Raw genomic sequence first — 19,466 nt, 5'->3', positions numbered from 1 at the left:
ACGGAACGTTTCACCATCACGAACAGTCTTAATTTTTTTTATTACGAAAGTGCAATATGAAGAGCGCAAATTGGGTTTTTTTAGTTATTTTGACAGGAGAAATGCGCCAAAAACTGAAAAACGTAGTCAAATCAAACTGAGTTATAAAAAGTAGTGAATAAGTTTATTTGAAAAAATAATAATATTTATTATAATTATTATTATTGTAAATTATTATATATTATTATTAATATTTGAAGATGGTGTGGAATTGCGTGATGTAAGGATGTAAGTTATTTAAGGGAATATAAGAATTTCCTGAAAATGACGAAAGAAGGTAAAAAAACAATAATTTATTAATTGTGGATTTAAAATATATGTTTTGTGTTTAATGTGATTTGTTTGTTTTGATGTGTATAAATACAAATTAGTAAAGCAAAAATATATGTGAGTATATATTTAATATATTTTAATAAAGTTGTCTTATGTGATAATTTGTGTTTGTTAAATATGTGAAAAACCCAATAAGAAATATAAAAAAAAAAAACAAAAATTGTAAACAATTTTTTGATGGTAAAAAGAGTAGAGTATGTTTATTATATTTATATATTAAAATATTCATAATCAAATGTATTAATAGTTTAAAGACTTTTAATATTATTTAATTTATTATTAATTGTAAATTGTAATATTAAAATTGTAATTGTAATACGTAGTAAAATAACTTTTAATATATTTTCTAATTAACAAATTTACTATTTCATTTGTTCATGTTAAAAACACTGAATTGAATTAAATCGCATATTTCTTGGGAATGCTTGAAATTAGAATATACAAATTTTTGATAATTTTTGTCAAAAATTGAGGTTGCTTATTTTGCGTTATTAATATATTGTATTTTGTTGTTTTCTGTTTTCTGTTTTATTTTCAACAATAATTGAATTAGCTTAATGTAACATTTTTTTTAAAAAATATTCTTTTTCTGGAATAAGAATTGTGTATTATAAAACACTTATTGATTTATTATAAAAAATTTTAATATGATATTTTCTTAAAGTTGTTTTCGTTTAACGGCTTTAATGCATTTTTGATCCGGTAATCTTAAAAAATTATTTTCGGAGTATATTGCAAGTACATTTTCTATAAAAGTGATGCATGACAATAAAGTTTAATATATATGTATTTACTATATATATGTATGTATTTTACTAACTATATGCAGTAAATAAAAAATATTTTGCATGGAGCATCTTTTCAGCTAACCCTCATTGTGTATCATTTGTTACTTGTTACTTTTTTCACCGATTTAAATTTTACTTTATTATGTAGAAACGAGTGGATAAAGCACTTAGGAGTCAGAGAGACAAACAAAAATATTTTCGCTTGTAGTAATCATTTTTCGGCGAATATGATGTGTACAAAGAATTTAACAAAAAGCGCTGTTTCTGATCAAAATTTAGCTTTAAGTTATCTTAATTCTTTACGCATTCATGATGACAATGAAGGTGGTGTAGTTAATAAATCTATAAGTCCCAAACTGTCTACATCAGCTAGGCCATTATTGAATAGTAATACTATATCTGTTTCTGAAAGAATCCCTAGAAAAAGAAAATTAAGAGTCGATTTTACAGCTGTAGTTAAAATATTAAAAACTGTAGAAAAAGTTGTTGAGGAAAAAGATATTATAATCCAATTAAAAGATGAGCAAATTCGTTTAGGTAATGAAAGACTAGCAAAGCTGGAGTTAGAAAATATAGAATTGCAAAAAAAACTTTCTGAATGTAAGTCATTAAGTAGTGTAGCAGAAAGGTCTGAAGTTGATTTTTTAAATGAACTTTGTGACAAACTTCCACAAAGTTTGCAGATATCCCTTAGAAATAGCTTAGAGAACTGCAGTCGTCTGCCAAACGGCTGCAGATATAATACGCAATTGAAAACTATCGCCTTAGGAGTTTATTTTCTTTTACCCTTAACTTATCGACATTTACGTCAAAGTTTTAATTGACCATGTGAACGAACATTAAGAAATTTTGTTCAAATCTGGCCAAACTCTCCTGGCTGTACTCATAGCAGAATTAAGGCCTTGGAGTTCCGAAGTCGCGGATTTACATACGAACAGAGATTTGTTTCGATATCCTGCGATGAAATGTTTTTACGTGCTCACCTCCAATATGATAGGCACAATGATAAAATTATTGGCCTTGAAGATTTTGGTGACGAAGACCGTACTTGCAAAACCGCAAGTGCTGTCTTGTCTTATCAAAGACGTCCAAGATAGAAATATTATTAATAATTTTTCCTTTATTAAAGGATGGCTCCTTTATGTTAAAAGCATTCGTTGTATGTGGCAATATTTATTCTCGAAATGTTTTAAAATCATAATGACTAGAAAACTTTGCCAAAATGTGCTTGAGCACTTTTTTGGGCAAATACGAAGAGGAGGGGGGAATGTTAAATCTATAATATCAGACTTATTCATAATCATCTTTCAAAAGGGTTGGGGTCTTAGCTATCTGAATGTTGTCAAGAAATGCAATTGCGAGGCATTTGTAGATATTGATTGTCCATCATTCGTAGCTTCTATTAATGATCCCAGTTTAAATAGTTGTAATGAAACTGTTGAAAATGTTTGCAATGATACGTTAGGGAAAGATACTTATTGGCAGTATACGGAATCATTTTGTACTTAAAAATATTTAAGTTACTTCATTGTTTAGCTTCCCTACCTTGCACAAATAATGTTTCAAGTGATTACCTCTTCACACTTGAAAAAGAATTTGATGTTTGCAGCTCCTAGCGACTTTATTAGTTATATTAGAAGATTAGATGAAGAATTTTGTACTTATTTTGAAAAAAATTACTCTAAGGTAGGTATAGCTCAATTTTTATAAAAAAGTTGGCTAACATACGCCCATATACTTGCTGCCAAAATTGCAAACCAGACAGTTTATTAATTCTTTTCATAAGAATGCGAATGCATTTTATTTTAAAATTTTTTAATAGGGACCTAAGTACCCCTGATTTCAGGCAGAAGCTTCTAAGGGTAAGTCATATGTGAGTTCCTGACAAGCATTTTCTTTGTACTCTTTTACACATATATAAATTACATAGATATAAAAATTTTTTTAATAGTTTTGTATATTCAAATATATAAGGAAATATATCTATAAATGCGATAGCCTTTCGATTTAATTAACTACATACACCTTCACTTGTGTTTTCTGAATAAAAATTCACATAATTTCATGTTATTATTATAAGAATATTTTTCAAAATTAACTGCTATATCACAATTTTATTTTTTTATTAAGTAAAATGCTATACATTTGTTTTTAATTTTGTTTTTAAATTTTAATTTTTTACATATAAAGATATTATATAATATTTATAATTAGCCATTACAATTATCTAGTCTCAGATTTTAATATCATATTGAACATATTTTTAGTACATTATTCAAAAAAGACAATTTATTTTTTATAAATATTATTCATTATATACGCAAATAATATATATTGTTTTAAACAAATGCCTTTAATAAATATGTGTGTTTATTAAATGATTGTTATTATTAGTATTATTATTTCAATTCTTAAAAATAATAAATTATGAGTACAATTTGTGCTTCTTTTAATTAAACCCAGCTAATTTTCTTAAATACTTTAATATTTATTAATAAATATATTTTATAAATATGATGGTATATTAAAAATTTTTCAATATTTATAAAATACTTTTTTACTAAATTGCATATAAAAATATTCCTACTTAAAAAATTCATATAAATCTAATCATACAGTAATGCATGTAAACGAATAATACGCATCATTCACCTCATACATTTGAAGTGAATCCGCGTGCAACCTCACCCATCAACAGTAGTAGTGCCAAAAATGTAACTATCCGTTACTTTGTACTCGTTACTCAAGAAATACCTGAGTAACGAATACAAACTTTTTATTGTATTCGTTACTTTTACTCATTTTACCAATGAGTAATATTTATTATAACTACTCTTTCAAGTACTTAGTAACGATTACTTTTAAGCAATTGTTTTTGCGATATAATAATAACTTCTTTATTTTGAACAAAATTTTTCTTCGCTATCAAATTCATTAAAAATGTTTAAAAATATTAATATAAAAAAGTGAAATTTGGATTCATTTGAACCAGTAGGACGTGAAAAGCTAAATGCAAAATATGCGGATCAAACAATTCAATAAAATAATAATTTTAATTTATTAAATCTATAATTTATTATAATAAATATATATGCTTTTAAAAATTTCTTTTATTGCCGAAAAAAAGCATTTAAACTTCAGTAACGACTGCACAGTAACGAAAGCGCAGTAACGAAAACGCAGTAACGAAAGCGCAGTAACGAATACTGAGTAACGAATACATACTCGAAAAGTAACGGGTAGTTACAAATACGCAAAAGTAACGAAGTTTGGCACCACTAATCAACAGATTTATCATCTGTCAATGCTATTATAGATGGTACAAAAATAAAATTAGCTGGAAGTCCAATTAACAATCACATAACTTATTTTTCCCGACATCACGTGTACTCGATAAAAGCTCAAATTGTCTGTGATTATAAGCTGCGAATTCGACATGTTGTAGTTGGTCATCCAGGCAAAGAACTACGGATGCTTCTCTATAATATAAACAGTTAAAAGTATTGCTCCAAATGGATTTTACTTTAGTGCCTATTATGAATTGTCTATCGCTGATAGACAGTAGAAAAATTTCTACTGTTGATAGACAAAATCAAATTTTGGTATTATGAAGTGCAAACCGATAGAAGTTTTTCTATCAGCGGTAGACAAATTTCTCTACTGCATTTGAGCAGTAGAAGTTTGTCGATCGTATAAAATATATGCTGTTAAAACGCTTTATATAGTCAATTTAACATATAAATTTAATATAACTTAAATATTACTAATTTAATAGTTAGTAATAATTCATTTAGATTTAATATAATATAATATATTGTAACAAATCTAGTCTGGCAATAACATCGTACAACACGGCAACACGGCGAGTTGGCAAGAAAGAAGAAAATAACAAAACAGAAAAGAAGAAGATGTCTGCTGTCTAGTCGAAGAGTTGTAGTTGAGTTGTTGACAATCCCGCGATTCGAACGGAAGCCCAAAGATAATTTGTAAACCATACATAAGTTCATAAATATTTTTAATTTAATAATTTTAGTTATATTTATATATATTACGATTAATAAAAACGTAACAATTGGTGTCAGAAGTGGGATTGTCAACAAACTGTGTTAAAAATGGTTAAATTGGCTGATTTAAAAATTCCACAATTGAAGAACGAGCTACAAGCACGTAATTTGGCTATTGATGGATCAAAGGCAAATTTACAAAGTCGACTACGCGATGCAATGGAGGCAGAGGGTATAGACGCAGACGAATTTGATTTCGAAGTTCCAGAAAGCTCCTCTAAGACAGAGTTAAAATCGACACAAGCAGATTCTTCACTAAAACTAGATACGAATGCGATATTAGCTGCCATTAAACAAATGAGTACAGAGAACTCAACAGCAATGTCACAAATGTCGGTTCAGCTGCGAGAAAATTCATCTCAAATGGAGGCACGATTTATGCAGCTGCAAGAACAGTTAACAAGTGATAATGCGCAAATACGCCAACAAGTGGAAAAGTTTGAAGATAAGCTACGGGATCTGAAGAGGGACGAAGAGGAGCTTAAATCCGAAGTGCTACAACTAAGCAGTCGTGTTCGTGATTTACAAGTACATAGCATAGCAGCACCAATATGCGCTCCAAAGCACAAAGCTCCAATGTTTGACGGAAGTGTCCCATTGCAAATATTTGAGCTTCAATTCGAAAAAACAGCGGTGGCTAATAATTGGAATACCGAAGATAAAGTAGCTGCGTTATTTATTTCGTTGAAAGGTTCCGCAGCAGAAATATTACAAACCATACCCCAGTATGAAAGAGAAAATTATGATACCTTGATGTCCGCATTAGAAAGGCGATTTGGAAGTCAACACAGGCAACAAATATACCAAATCGAACTACAAAATCGATGCCAAAACTCAGGTGAGACTCTCCAGAATTTCGCAGCTGATGTTGAGAGATTGGCACATTTAGCAAATGCAGATGCATCGGTAGACTATATCGAACGCGTAAAAATACAAAGCTTCATTAATGGTATACGAGACGTAGATACTAAACGTGCGGCACTTGTACTGCCTAAAAGAACATTCGCTGAAACGGTGTCACATGCGCTTACTCAAGAAACCGCATCACTTGCCACTAAGCCCATTCACAAGGTTCATAAAATGGAATTGGAAGAATCAGCAGTTGTAGAAAGAATTGTCACGGCAATTAAAGACACATTGGTGCCTTTTACCAAAACGACGGGTAAATGCTATAATTGTGGAAAACAGGGCCATTTTGCACGCAATTGTCGAGTTCAGCGAAACCGCTCTAATGCCGAACCAGCAAGAAGCAGCGCTGGAGATGAGGATAAGCAATTTAGTTTAACCCAACTCGTTAAACTAAAACGAACCAGTCCCAAGGGGCGGAAACTGGTTCCTACAACTATTGGCCCCACAGTATCAATCTCACAAATTAGTCGCCACAAAACAAATATTACAGTTAACGGAACTGTCAACGATCGTCCATTAATGCTAACTCTCGATACTGGTGCGTCGCATTCAATCATTCGCCGTAACATAATAAAGGGAAAGATAGAAACTTTGTCTGGTTACAAACTGCGAACAGCAACTGGAGAAGAAGCTACTATTGCTGGTAAAATGTCTTGCGAGACTCGGATGGGCACTATGGCGGTCAATCACACCTTTATTGTGGCCGACATCATGGACGACGTAATAATAGGACTGGACTTTATGTCTAAACACGGAGTGATGTTAGACTTAAAGAAGAAAATACTATCTTGCGGAAATATGGAAATGCCACTAAATACTGGATATGAAACTAGTGTAGAGGTCAAGGCGGTAACAGTTAACGACAATCAGAATATTCCACCAAAATCTGAAGCGGTTGTGTGGGCGAAAATGGCTGAAGGATGTGGGCCCTCCAACTTGTGGGTTGTAGAGCCAACCAGCACCAATACCAATGTATTGGTGGGTAAAACGCTTGTTAAAACCAGAAGTGATGCGAGAATTCCAGTAAGAGTCTTGAATGAACTGAATACGCCAGTAACGCTTAAAAAGGGTGTAGTTATTGGACAATGTCATGCCGTGGAAGCGGTGATACTATGCGATGAGTCTCAAAACAAACCTGTCGCCATTCACCAGCAAATAAGTCCTGACCTTTTTTCGAGGTGTCTTGAAGATGTTAAAGGGAATGATAAAATGAAGGTCAAAAAGCTACTGCACAAATACTCTTCGATATTTGCTACTGAAGATAGCAAACCCGGAAGAACTGCCATCGTGAAGCATAGGATAGATACTGGCGGCGCGAAACCTATTCGGCAAACTCCACGTAGGGCCCCGCTTGCTAAACGAGAAGAGGCTAATCAAATAATAGATAAAATGCAGAAAAGTGGTGTAATTAAACCGTCAACGAGCCCGTGGAGCTCTCCAGTTGTACTAGTAAAGAAAAAGGACGGAACCACACGATTCTGCGTGGATTATCGGAAACTGAACGATATCACTAAAAAGGATAGCTATCCATTGCCTAGAATCGATGACACTTTAGACACACTATCTGGAGCGAAATGGTTTTCCACGTTAGATCTTCAAAGTGGTTATTGGCAAGTCGAAATTGAGGAGAAGGATCGTGAGAGGACGGCGTTCAGCATAGGCGATGGGCTATGGGAGTTCACAGTGATGCCGTTTGGATTATGTAATGCACCAGCAACGTTCGAGCGACTTATGGAGCAAGTGTTAAAGGGACTTCATTGGAAAACATGCCTGGTGTATCTCGACGATATTATTATCATGGGAAAAAGTGTTGATGACCACTTGAAAAATTTGGAGGAAGTCTTTCAACGAATCGCGGCAGCTGGATTACGCTTGAATCCCAGAAAATGCTCTTTGATGAAAACGCAAGTTACGTATCTCGGACATAAAGTGACGACGCAAGGCATTCATACCGATGAGGAAAAGATAAATGCAGTGAAAGATTGGCCTAGACCAACAAACATACATGAATTGCGAAGTTTCCTTGGCCTATGCACCTACTACCGTCGATTTGTCCTAGGATTCGCCAATATAGCAAGAAGTCTGCATGAGCTTACTCAAAAGAATAGAACATTCATGTGGCAAAACGATCAAGAGAAAGCTTTTCAACAATTGAAGCAAGCTCTTTGTACAGCACCAATGCTAGCATATCCAGTACCAGGGCAGGAATTTATTTTAGACACCGATGCGAGCGCTTACGGAATTGGCGGTGTTCTTTCCCAGCTTATCGATGGTCAAGAAAAAGTGGTGGCATATTTTAGCAGGATTCTTGGAAAGCCAGAAAGAAATTATTGTGTAACCCGAAAAGAGCTGCTGGCGGTAGTGGAATGTGTAAAACACTTTCATAAGTACTTGTATGGTCAAAGATTTCGTTTGAGAACAGACCACGCAGCGTTGAGATGGTTATTACAATTTAAAAGCCCAGAAGGACAAATCGCTCGATGGATAGAAAGGCTACAGAACTATGATTTCAAAATAGAGCACCGGAAGGGTGTCCAACATGGAAATGCTGATGCGTTATCGCGACGACCTTGTCAGTTAGAGTGTAAACATTGCAGTAAAAATGAATTAAAGGAAGGAATCGTTGATATTCGTTTGACAAGTTTACAACCAGCAGAAGATTGGAACCCAACCAATATAAGAAGCAGTCAACTAAAAGATCCTGATCTTACAATGTTACTAAAGTCCAAAGAAGAGCGATCACGGCCAACCAAGGAGCAGATATCCTCCGAAACCCCCACTGCAAAGGCATATTGGGCACAATGGGACAGCATCCATCTAGTCAATGGGGTCCTTCACCGTAGTTGGGAAAGTGAAGATGGCAAGCGTTCTCGACTCCTAATTATCGTTCCGAAATCCAAAATTGCAAATGTGTTAGAAGAGTTTCACGATGGGCCAAGTGGAGGGCACCTTGGAATCACAAAAACTTTAGACAAGATCAAACAGCGGTTCTATTGGGTTGGTTGCCGTGAATCGGTAACGGAGTGGATTCGAAATTGCTCAAATTGTATGGCAGCAAAAGGTCCTAAGGTAAAAAGCCGAGGTAAGCTGCATCAATATAACGTTGGAGCACCATTTGAACGAGTTGCCATGGATGTAGCGGGCCCATTTCCAACCAGTGATGCCGGGAACAAATATTTACTCGTTGTTATGGATTATTTTAGTAAGTGGCCAGAAGTATACGCTTTACCGAATCAAGAGGCAAAAACAGTAGCAGAAGTGTTTGTACAAAACTGGGTAACAAGATTCGGAGTCCCAATAGAGTTGCACTCCGACCAAGGTAGAAACTTCGAATCCACAATATTCCAAGAAATTTGTACAATGATGGGCATTAGAAAAACAAGGACAACGGCTCTGCATCCACAGTCAGACGGCATGGTAGAAAGATTCAATCGGACTCTAGAAGAACATTTGCGAAAAGTTATAAATAAATGCCAACGAAATTGGGACAAGCACATCCAAATGTTTTTGATGGCATATCGATCGGCTAAGCATGAGACAACGGGTCACACACCAGCGCGTGTGGTTTTTGGATCTGAATTGCGGCTTCCTTGCGACCTTAAGTTTGGAGCAACTAATGCGGTTGAGCACAGTGAAGAAAACTACTGCGATATGATGAAAAACGAAATGAATGAATTACACCAACAGGTAAGACAACACAGCCAGCTGATGAGTAATAAGATGAAAGATCGATTTGACCGAGCAGCAAATTCTGAGGGATTCGAAGAAGGCGACTTGGTGTTGCTATATAACCCCCAACGTAAGAAAGGTTTATCTACGAAATTACAAACATCTTGGGAAGGACCGTATATGATTATGAAACGGTTGAATGACGTCGTGTACCGTATCCAGCGTTATGGAACGACTTGTTGCAAAATGAAGGTAGTGCACCTGGAGAGGCTTGCTCCGTACGGCTCTAAAGGATTTGTGCCTGATCGGGTCGATCAGGCTTAAGTGGAAGGCAGTGTAACAAATCTAGTCTGGCAATAACATCGTACAACACGGCAACACGGCGAGTTGGCAAGAAAGAAGAAAATAACAAAACAGAAAAGAAGAAGATGTCTGCTGTCTAGTCGAAGAGTTGTAGTTGAGTTGTTGACAATCCCGCGATTCGAACGGAAGCCCAAAGATAATTTGTAAACCATACATAAGTTCATAAATATTTTTAATTTAATAATTTTAGTTATATTTATATATATTACGATTAATAAAAACGTAACAATATATTTAATATATTTGATTTCAAGTGTAGTGTTATATGTATATTGAGAATAATGATTGTTGCATTTTTGTTTTATTTTGTTATATATTTATGTGTATTAATTCAAATATTTTTAACATACGCAAGCATTTTTCAAATTTCTTAGATATATTTTTCAACGAATAATGTATTTACATAAAATTAAGAAATAATAAAATTAATAAATTTTGTTGTAGGGAAAAATTGAGGAGCAATAAAAAGCAGATAGCAAAACTTGTTGCAAATATTGGAAAAAATATTGTTGCAAATATGGAAAAAAGAAAGGCATTTGCAAAAAGACACATTCCAGACCAATGTGGGACAAAATTATGATTGAGCTTTCTAGGGGCCTAGAAAATATTAAAAACATTTTAGTGAAGGGAGGCAAGAGTATTGTGATCAAAAACTTACTGTAATACAAGAAATTGGCTATGGAATTAAAATTGGCTATGGAAAACACCGACAAAAGATATAAATATCGGTCCTTTAAGCTTCAACTGCTTAAAAAAGATATGAATATTACTAATATAATTTAATGTAATATACATATAATGTAAATATAACTACATATTATAAAAATATTAAAATTAATATTTATATAAACATATTTATTTTTAGAATATTAAAGTTTAAGTTTAATATATTACTTTAGTTTATTAATGTAATGTAATATTAAATCATAATATCGTATTAAGAAAATATATTTTTATTTATTTTAAAAAGAATTTGAATTCAATTTTAATGTTTCTTAGTGAACACAATACAAACAAAAAAAGTTCAATTAAAGCTGGGCGCTCTAAAACCCTTACATCATTCACAATAGTGCAAATGTTTGTCTATCAAGTTTCATAATACCAAATTTGCCTACCAATGGACTCGGTAGACAAAAGTCTATTGTCTATCGGTAGACATTTCATAATAGCCACCTTAGTTGTATTTTTCATAATATATTATTAGATGATGAAAATACCAAAACTGAAAATGCGATTCTGCCGGAAATATGAACATCATTTAGCACAAATGGTGAAATGAAACGGCAAGAAATATTTTCATTAATATTTAATTAATAAATATACATAAATATTTGTAATAAATTATCAAGAAAATAAAAAAAAATAAAAGAAATATAAATATAATACTTAAAGTAATGTCCTAATCTGTACTTAATAATAATAATATTTATAATATATGTACATACAGTAATTAATAACATAATAACATAAAAAATTAGCATTACAGTACATGATTTCTATATTTTAGATCTATCTATATTTCGATTGTAATTCTGCCATTTTATATTTAACATACACTGCTTTCACAATCTCTTTTTCTTTTAATTCTAATTCTTTTTTTTTTTTTAATTTAAATTCTTGCTTGGACTTATATTTATCAAAGTCAAACTTTTGAGTTTCTAGTTCAAGTCTTTGCTTTTTGGAAGCATCTCTTTTGAATTGGATTTCTTCAAGTTGAGTAATAGCTGATTTTGGTATTATTTTATTTATTTTTTTGGTGAAAGTATTTCTTTTAGATGCAGGTTGTGACAGTTTTTCGTTTTTTGTTGTGTCTGTCTCTGGAATTTTCACATTTATTTCCATGCTTTCACAACCATATGACTCACCAGAGTCAAAACTGCATATATACATGTTGAAAGATATATCTCTTCCTAGTCCAAAAATAGTGCTCAAGCAATTATAGAAAGGAAACATTTTTTCAATCTTATCTATAAAAACACAAACAAATATATAATAGCGTTTTATTTGTAATAAGTCAAAACCATTTTGATCAATTTTTAACAGTTGTACAGGCATCATTTTCTTTAAGGCCTGCGCCTGTTGAGTTTCACCAATTACTTGCTTTCCTGCAACTTTATATTCCAAGTTGCACTAACATTTTTTGTTGCTATAAATTTCCTATAAAACATTTGCGCTGTTAGAGTCTAATACAATACAAAAAAATAAATAAACTCGATAGACATATATGTAACATATATACCTCAAATCCTTCTGTTTCCTCAAGGAAATCTAGAATGAAATTTACTTCATTATTGGTCCACTTTCTGTGTACAGAAGCTTTCTCGTTAAAGTGTTCGGACGCGTTTTCGTTTGCTCTGCTTTCAAATAGTTTAAATAGAGAAAGTACGGGTCTTCAAATCTAAAATTTGCTAAAATTCGCTTTAAATTCCACTGCTTGTGTTTGAGCTTGGAAGTGAATTTTGAATTATTTCAATTTTTAGTTTCGATATAAATTAAAAACAATAAACAGATTGCTCCAAACTAATTTACTAATTTATTGCCGTCTTCTTCTGCACGCAAAAGTAATCTTCTCACAGCGCATGCGCAGTCAAAAACTTTTTCATGGAGTGCTGAATGTGGATCTTCACTGCTAAATTCTCCATTAACAAATGTTGCAAATCAGAATGACAATGAAAAACATGTAGCAGAGAAAATGTTGCAGAAAAATGTTTGTAATCAAAAATCGCCAAATTGCGCAACATATAATTACGAACATGAGTCTATCAATATTGAAGATAAAAATAATATGCAAAATGCTGTTAAACAACACAGCGGTAATAAAATTCAGACAGGAATAGATAGATACATTCTTGTTACAAAGCCGAAACGCAGCCTTATGATTAAACCACCTAGTGAAGTAGCTAAACAAACAAAATTAGTTGAAAACCGCGCCTCCTCAAATAAAAATAGATTTGAAATTTTTTCAACTGCTGAAAGCGAGAATACTGAAAATAATACCAAAAAATATAAACCACAACATGATATATATATACCACAACATGATTCGTTCTCAACTGGTGCTGAAGTACCTTCGATAACAACTGAAATAACAACCCAAAACATTGAAGTTTTTCGTTTTTTTTTTTTGATAATAAATCTATTTTTTCTATTGAATCTCTTTTTTAAGAAGATTTACAATAAGTATTCAAATCATAAAAAACTAAAGCAAACAAATAACTGACAATTATAATTGGAGTTAATCGATGATAGTGATATTTTTAGATCTTCATGAATTTTATCACTTCTTATATACCACGGAGCCCCGGTAATTTAACGAAGGATTTTCGATTTAGTACGCTGAATTAACTCAATGTTGGAGGAACATGCATTACCTCATAGCTCAGCGCCATACTTCCAAATTGGCTTAAGTAAACTATTATAGAGCAACACTTTGTGGTTTAGCTGTGACTTGGAATTTTTGTTCAATAACCAGTGAAATTTTTGTGCCTTTAGTTTTATTTGCGTTCGCTTAGCCTCTAGATGTTTACGCCAAGTTAGTGTCCTATCCAAATGAACACCCAGATACGATACGGTGTTTGATTGCGGAATGGTGATGCCGTTGAAGGTTACATGTTACATGTGTGCTCTTACTTTCATTTACGCGAATGCGCCAGTTGGCTAACCATGTTTCAATGAGTTCGAGGTGTTCAATTAAGTCCCTAGATGCTATGAATCGATTTTGGTGAGAACTAAGGACAGCAGTGTCATCAGCAAACGTAGAAGTCACAAGACGAGGATATAAAGTATTGGACCTAGAACACTGCCTTGAGGAACTCCAGCCTTTATGTCAAGATTAGCTGTTGTATGGCTTCCAACTTTTATATGGAATTTCCTGTCCTGAAGATATGACTCTAGTATTTTGTGAGTGTAGTCAGGAGTGAGTTCCTTGATTTTATAAATAAGTTCAGCGTGCCAAACCTTGTCAAAAGCTTGTGCTATATCAAAAAATATAGCAGAGCAGAATTTTTTATCTTCAAATGCTTTCTTAATCTCATTTGTTATGCGATTCACTTGCTCGATGGTGCCATGTTTGGCTCGAAAACCAAATTGGTGGTGAGGTATTATGTTGTTTTGCTGTAGATATGTTGTTATCTTCCCGAGAAGCATTCGTTCAAAAAGTTTCGACAGCATTGGTAAAAGACTTATGGGTCTATATGAAGACGGTAAAGTTAAGTTTTTTCCCGGTTTAAAAATCATTATTTGTGAAATGATCCAACTTTGAGGAAAGTACCCAAGTCGAAGTAAATATTTTTGTCATTGTTTTGAAAGGTATTTGAGGTAACTCTATTAGCATTTTAGCTGAAATGTGGTCATATTCCGGGGACATGTTGACACATAATTGGGTTTTTGCAATATGCTGGATCTGTTTGGTTTTGAGTTTGAGATGTCCATATCTGACTAGAGGAGATTGAATTGGTAGTGCAAAGTTATTAGTCGGAGGGTTTGGTTGAAATACCTGGCTTAAATGATCTGCGAACACATTTGCTTTACCTACTTCATCTCTAGCCCATTTCCCATCGGCTTGCCTGAGTGGTGGTACACTCTCCTTAGGTGTTTTTAATTTCCTTACCGATCGCCATAGGGAATAGTTAGTCCTTTCTGTAGGTGTTAACTTTCGTACGTAAGTGTTGAAACTATTTTCCATCTTTATGAACTTGAATTTACTTGTAGGTGATCTGTGCTTTTGCCACATCCGTCTCAGATGTTTGTTTTCTCTGACGATATTTTCAATTGCATCTGAAGACTTTCTTGTAGATCTAGTGAATGTTATCTCGTCAGTGGGAGTAGCGTGCCGATTTTAAAACTGAGTTAAATGCATTGAGAGCCAAATCGATTTCACTTACACATTGTAGAGATGGGTTTATATCTAAGTGACTACTAATATATCATAGTATAATATATATATAGCCAATTGGTTTTCTTTGACGTCAGTTTTGATGCACTTTGGTTGTTTTTAGGTGTTTTGAATAAGTTTATAATAACTAAAAAGTGATCGGATAATAGTTCGAAGCTAGAATGCGCAGTTATTAGTTCGCGGTCAATGTTTTTCACTATACAAAAGTCGATTAGATCTGGAATTTTTTTGAGGTCAGATGGCCAGTAAGTGGGTTGTCCTGATGATATGAAATCTAAATTGTTGCGGCGATTTGTAAGAGTAGAGTAGAGTTGCTTTCCTTTTGGTTTTATTAGACGGGAAGCTCAATATGTATGTTTGGCGTTAAAGTCTCCCGCTGGTATACATTTTTTACCGAGATAATGAAGGAAATCCACGAATTGAGCTGAGCACGACTTCATCTTCAATGAATTTTATGCAAATTGACGTATTACAGCTTGAATGTGGGCAGTGGTGTGCTGTTCTATTAATACTTGAAATACTTGAATTGATTAATACTTGAATTAATTAGAATTCCCGTTCCCCCATGAGGATTATCTTCAGGATGATTTGTGAAGTAGAAAATGAATCCAGGTACAGAGAAATTGTGATTGCTACATAGATGGGTTTCAGATATTAGAAGAACATCAATGTTGTGGGACGATAGAAAGTTTATGACTTCAAGTTTGTGATGGCGGATACCGTTGGCATTCCAGTGACACATTCTAAGACAGTTCATTTATTAGCTGAAAGAAACTGCATCATTTGATTTTGAGTTTTTACTATATCTTGCACTAATTTTTGCATAAAGGCCATAAAAATTGGAGTGACAAAAATAATAGAGGCATTATTACAACGGAAGAGGAAAGTTAGAAAACTATGGCAACGGCACAGATCCCCAAAACACAAAGTTCTAGTTGCTAAATGTACTAATGAACTCAAATATGCACTAGCGGAATGACATTAAAAATCCTTAGACAGTTTTTCATACAATTTGGCACCTAATAAATAAACTGACTATTACACTTTGGAAAGCAACAAAGTACATCAAACAGGCTATCCAGCATCAATTTCCTCTCAGACTAAAAAATGATGACTGGGCACAAAGTGATTCTGAGAAAGGGGAAAGTGACTCTCAATGCGAAAAAGGCAGCAGGACCTAATAAAATCTCAGTTGCAATGGTGAAACAGTTACCACAATGAGCGATTTTACATCTCAGGTATTTATTTAATGTTATCTTACGGACAGGTTATTATCCCAAACTTTGGAAAATGTCACAAAGAACAATGATACTTAAACTGGGAAGGACAAAACCAAAGTAGAATCTTACAGACCAATTAGCGTCCTTCCAGTTTTATCAAAAATATTTGAAAAGCTACTAATAGTAAAAATAATGCCAATACTCTCAGCTAACGAAATGAAATAATTCCGGAACATCAATTCGGCTTCAGAGCTAAACATAGTACAATTGAACAAGTGTATCATATTGTATCATTCATTAGAAACTCATTTGAAAATAAACAATACTGCACTTCTATATTTATAGATGTAGCCTAAGCGTTTGATAAAGTTGGCACGAAGGCTTAATACATAAAATTACAACACTCATGCCAGCTAAAATTTACCTTTTGTTAAAAAACGACTTAAGTAAAATAACTTTTAGTTTAACAGATAAAGATTTTGTTTTAGAACCATGTCCTATCAAAGCAGGAGTTCCCCAAGGAATGCAATAGGTCCGCTATTATTCCTACTGTATGCAAGTGATATGCCAATTTCGAAAAACGCTTTAACTGCAACATTTGCTGACGATATAGCAATACTAAGTGCACACAAAAACCCCGCAATCGCAATAAGCATGCTTTAAGATTATGTTCACAAACTCGAGCAATGGTTATCAGTATGGCGTATCAAAGTCAATGAACAAAAATGTGCCCATATCACATTTGCTCTAAGACCAGGCAACTGTCCCAATATTACAATAAATTAACAAAAAGTCCCTTCGAGCGACTATGTAAAATATTTAGGGATACATCTATATAGACGTTTAACCTGGAACAAACACATAGAGGCTAAAAAGACACAAATAAATATAATATTAAGTTCATTGTATTTGCTTATTGGCACGTCATCTAAGCTATCACTTAAATACAAAATTCCGCTATACAAGTCGATAATAAAACTTATATGGAGTTATGAAATTCAACTGTGGGGAACAGCGATGCCATCAAATATTGAAAATCTACAAAGGCTGCAATCTAAAACCCTAAGAATGATAACTGGTGCACCGTGGTTTATGAAAAATGCTAACCTTCATGGAGATTTGAGCGTACCAACAGCAATAAAAGAAGCTGCTCGATGTAGCTATCAGTACCTCTTAAAGTTAGAAGATCACCCTAATCAATCAGCTTACAAGCTGCTACTGAACAAAGGCCACAAACGTCTAAAAAAAGGACACCATTAACATCTGTTAACTTTCTAAATTTTTATTTGATTTAAAATATTATAAATTTTATTTATTTTGAATTCAATTTGATTTTTTGAATTAATTTTAAATAAATTTTAGTTTTTAATTTTAATTCTAATTTCAATTTTAATTTTAATTTTCAATCTTATTTTATTATAAATAATAAATGTCTCAATAGTTTTCTACAAAGCAATGGCTTAGAGAAATAAATAAATTTAATTTTAAGATTTGATCCATTTATTGTTAGTTTCGTTTTTAGAAACATTCAATATAAATTTTATAAATTGAAAATCAAAAAAATTCCACTTTTTGTTGCCATATATCCGAATAATTTTGGCCAGCAGCTCCGATATGGTTGAACTGAAAATAAATACAAAATCAAACAATTTTACAAAATTACAAAATTTCAAAATGACAAAATAAAAAAAAAAAGTTTCGCTAAAGAATGCCCAGCGAACAATAAAAAAAGTAGTATCATTCACAATATAGTCTTGAAAATCAAATATGCGTATTTGGTGTCTTGAATATCAAGTCCAGAATTATAAGAAAAGGGAATTGTTTTTATAAAATCAAATAAAATTGCACATGCAACGATATTTAGACATCCTGAATACCCATATTATTAAGAAAAGAAAAACATAAATTAAGTAAGTAACAGTTACTAAGCAGATTAAAATATATGAAGCAGCAAAATAAACTAGTTTCATCTGCACATTTTATTATATTGATAATGTCGGCAGAACCATTAACATTTCTGATGATAATTTGTAATGAGTCTCAAATTGGTACAGAGTGAGTTATATATTACTTGTAGGTATTTTCTGATGTAATATTCAGATACATAAAAAAACACTACAATCCGTTCTTGTGCACTATTCTTTAGAAATATTTGCTACATTTTACAACACTGATGTGTAAACTGAATGGAATAAATTTTAACGTGCTGACGAAAGGTTAAATACTATAAATATTTCGTGATGGGTGGTAATGGAAAGCAGATAAAGAGGAAGAGGATTTTTAATAAACAGGAGGAAGGCACTGAATTCGATTTGAGTAATAAATGTGCAAAACAGACTGATGTGTTCGAGAAAAGACTTATTATTGTACTGGAAGGTGCTCAGCTGGAAACAGTTAAGGTCTGTTGTTCTAAAAATTATTATTTCAAACATTAATAAATGTATACAGGCAGGAAAGACATTTGAACTATTAAATTGTGATGATCATGTTAGTATAATACGAAAGAATGGTAAAGATCTCGCATCATGCCGGCCTGATATTATTCATCAATGTTTACTTATGCTGTTTGATTCACCATTAAACCGCGCTGGATTATTACAAGTTTATATAAAAACTGAGCAAAATGTTCTAGTCGAAATTAATCCACAAACTCGCATTCCCCGAACATTTAAGCGTTTTGCTGGTCTTATGGTGCAGTTGCTTCAAAAATTTGCAGTTCGTGCAAATAACACCTCAACTAAATTAATGAAAGTTGTCAAAAACCCGATAACAGATCACTTGCCAGTCGGTTGCAAGAAATATGCTATGTCGTTTTCAGGAGAATTAATAAAAAATTGTCGCGATTTAGTACCGAACAATGAGCCCATTGTTTTAGTTATAGGCGGATTTGCTCATGGCGTTTTAAATTGTGATTACACAGAAGGTTTATTCTCAATAAGCAACTATCCACTTTCTGCAGCAATTACTTGTTCTAAAGTTTGTAATGCGTTTGAGGAAGTTTGGGGAATAGTTTAAAAAACAATGAATAATAAACTATTAATGTTCAAATTTATATACTAAGAAAAAATATAGCTAATATATGTATCAAAAGTTTTTCGCTTTATTTATTTCATTGAAATATAATAACACAATATATTTACAACGGTATATATGCATAAACTGATATTTATATTCATTTTGATTAAGA

The 19,466-nt window shown here is 32.8% G+C and overlaps 1 protein-coding gene across 1 annotated transcript; it reads left to right on the top strand.

Annotated features, from left to right (window-relative positions):
- Positions 1-18,448: 18,448 nt before the first annotated feature.
- LOC119668232 (ribosomal RNA small subunit methyltransferase NEP1) lies at positions 18,449-19,372 on the top strand. The gene is made up of 2 exons (XM_038077678.1): positions 18,449-18,678; positions 18,728-19,372. The coding sequence occupies exons 1-2, from the start codon at positions 18,520-18,522 to the stop codon at positions 19,292-19,294; spliced, it is 726 nt and encodes a 241-aa protein (XP_037933606.1). The 5' UTR covers positions 18,449-18,519; the 3' UTR covers positions 19,295-19,372.
- The last annotated feature ends 94 nt before the right edge of the window (positions 19,373-19,466 follow it).

Source organism: Teleopsis dalmanni, chromosome 1, assembly GCF_002237135.1.
Source record: "Teleopsis dalmanni isolate 2A chromosome 1, ASM223713v2, whole genome shotgun sequence".
Taxonomy (NCBI): Eukaryota; Metazoa; Arthropoda; class Insecta; order Diptera; family Diopsidae; genus Teleopsis; species Teleopsis dalmanni.
This window is presented reverse-complemented; position numbering and strand designations above follow the sequence as displayed.

What these genes read in the sequence shown, in the direction of transcription:
- LOC119668232 (XM_038077678.1), top strand. Translation starts at nt 18,520, where the DNA reads ATGGGTGGTAATGGAAAGCAGATAAAGAGGAAGAGGATTTTTAATAAA. An exon ending in CTCAGCTGGAAACAGTTAAG is followed by an intron (nt 18,679 to 18,727) that starts GTCTGTTGTTCT and finishes AAATGTATACAG; the next exon opens with GCAGGAAAGACATTTGAACT.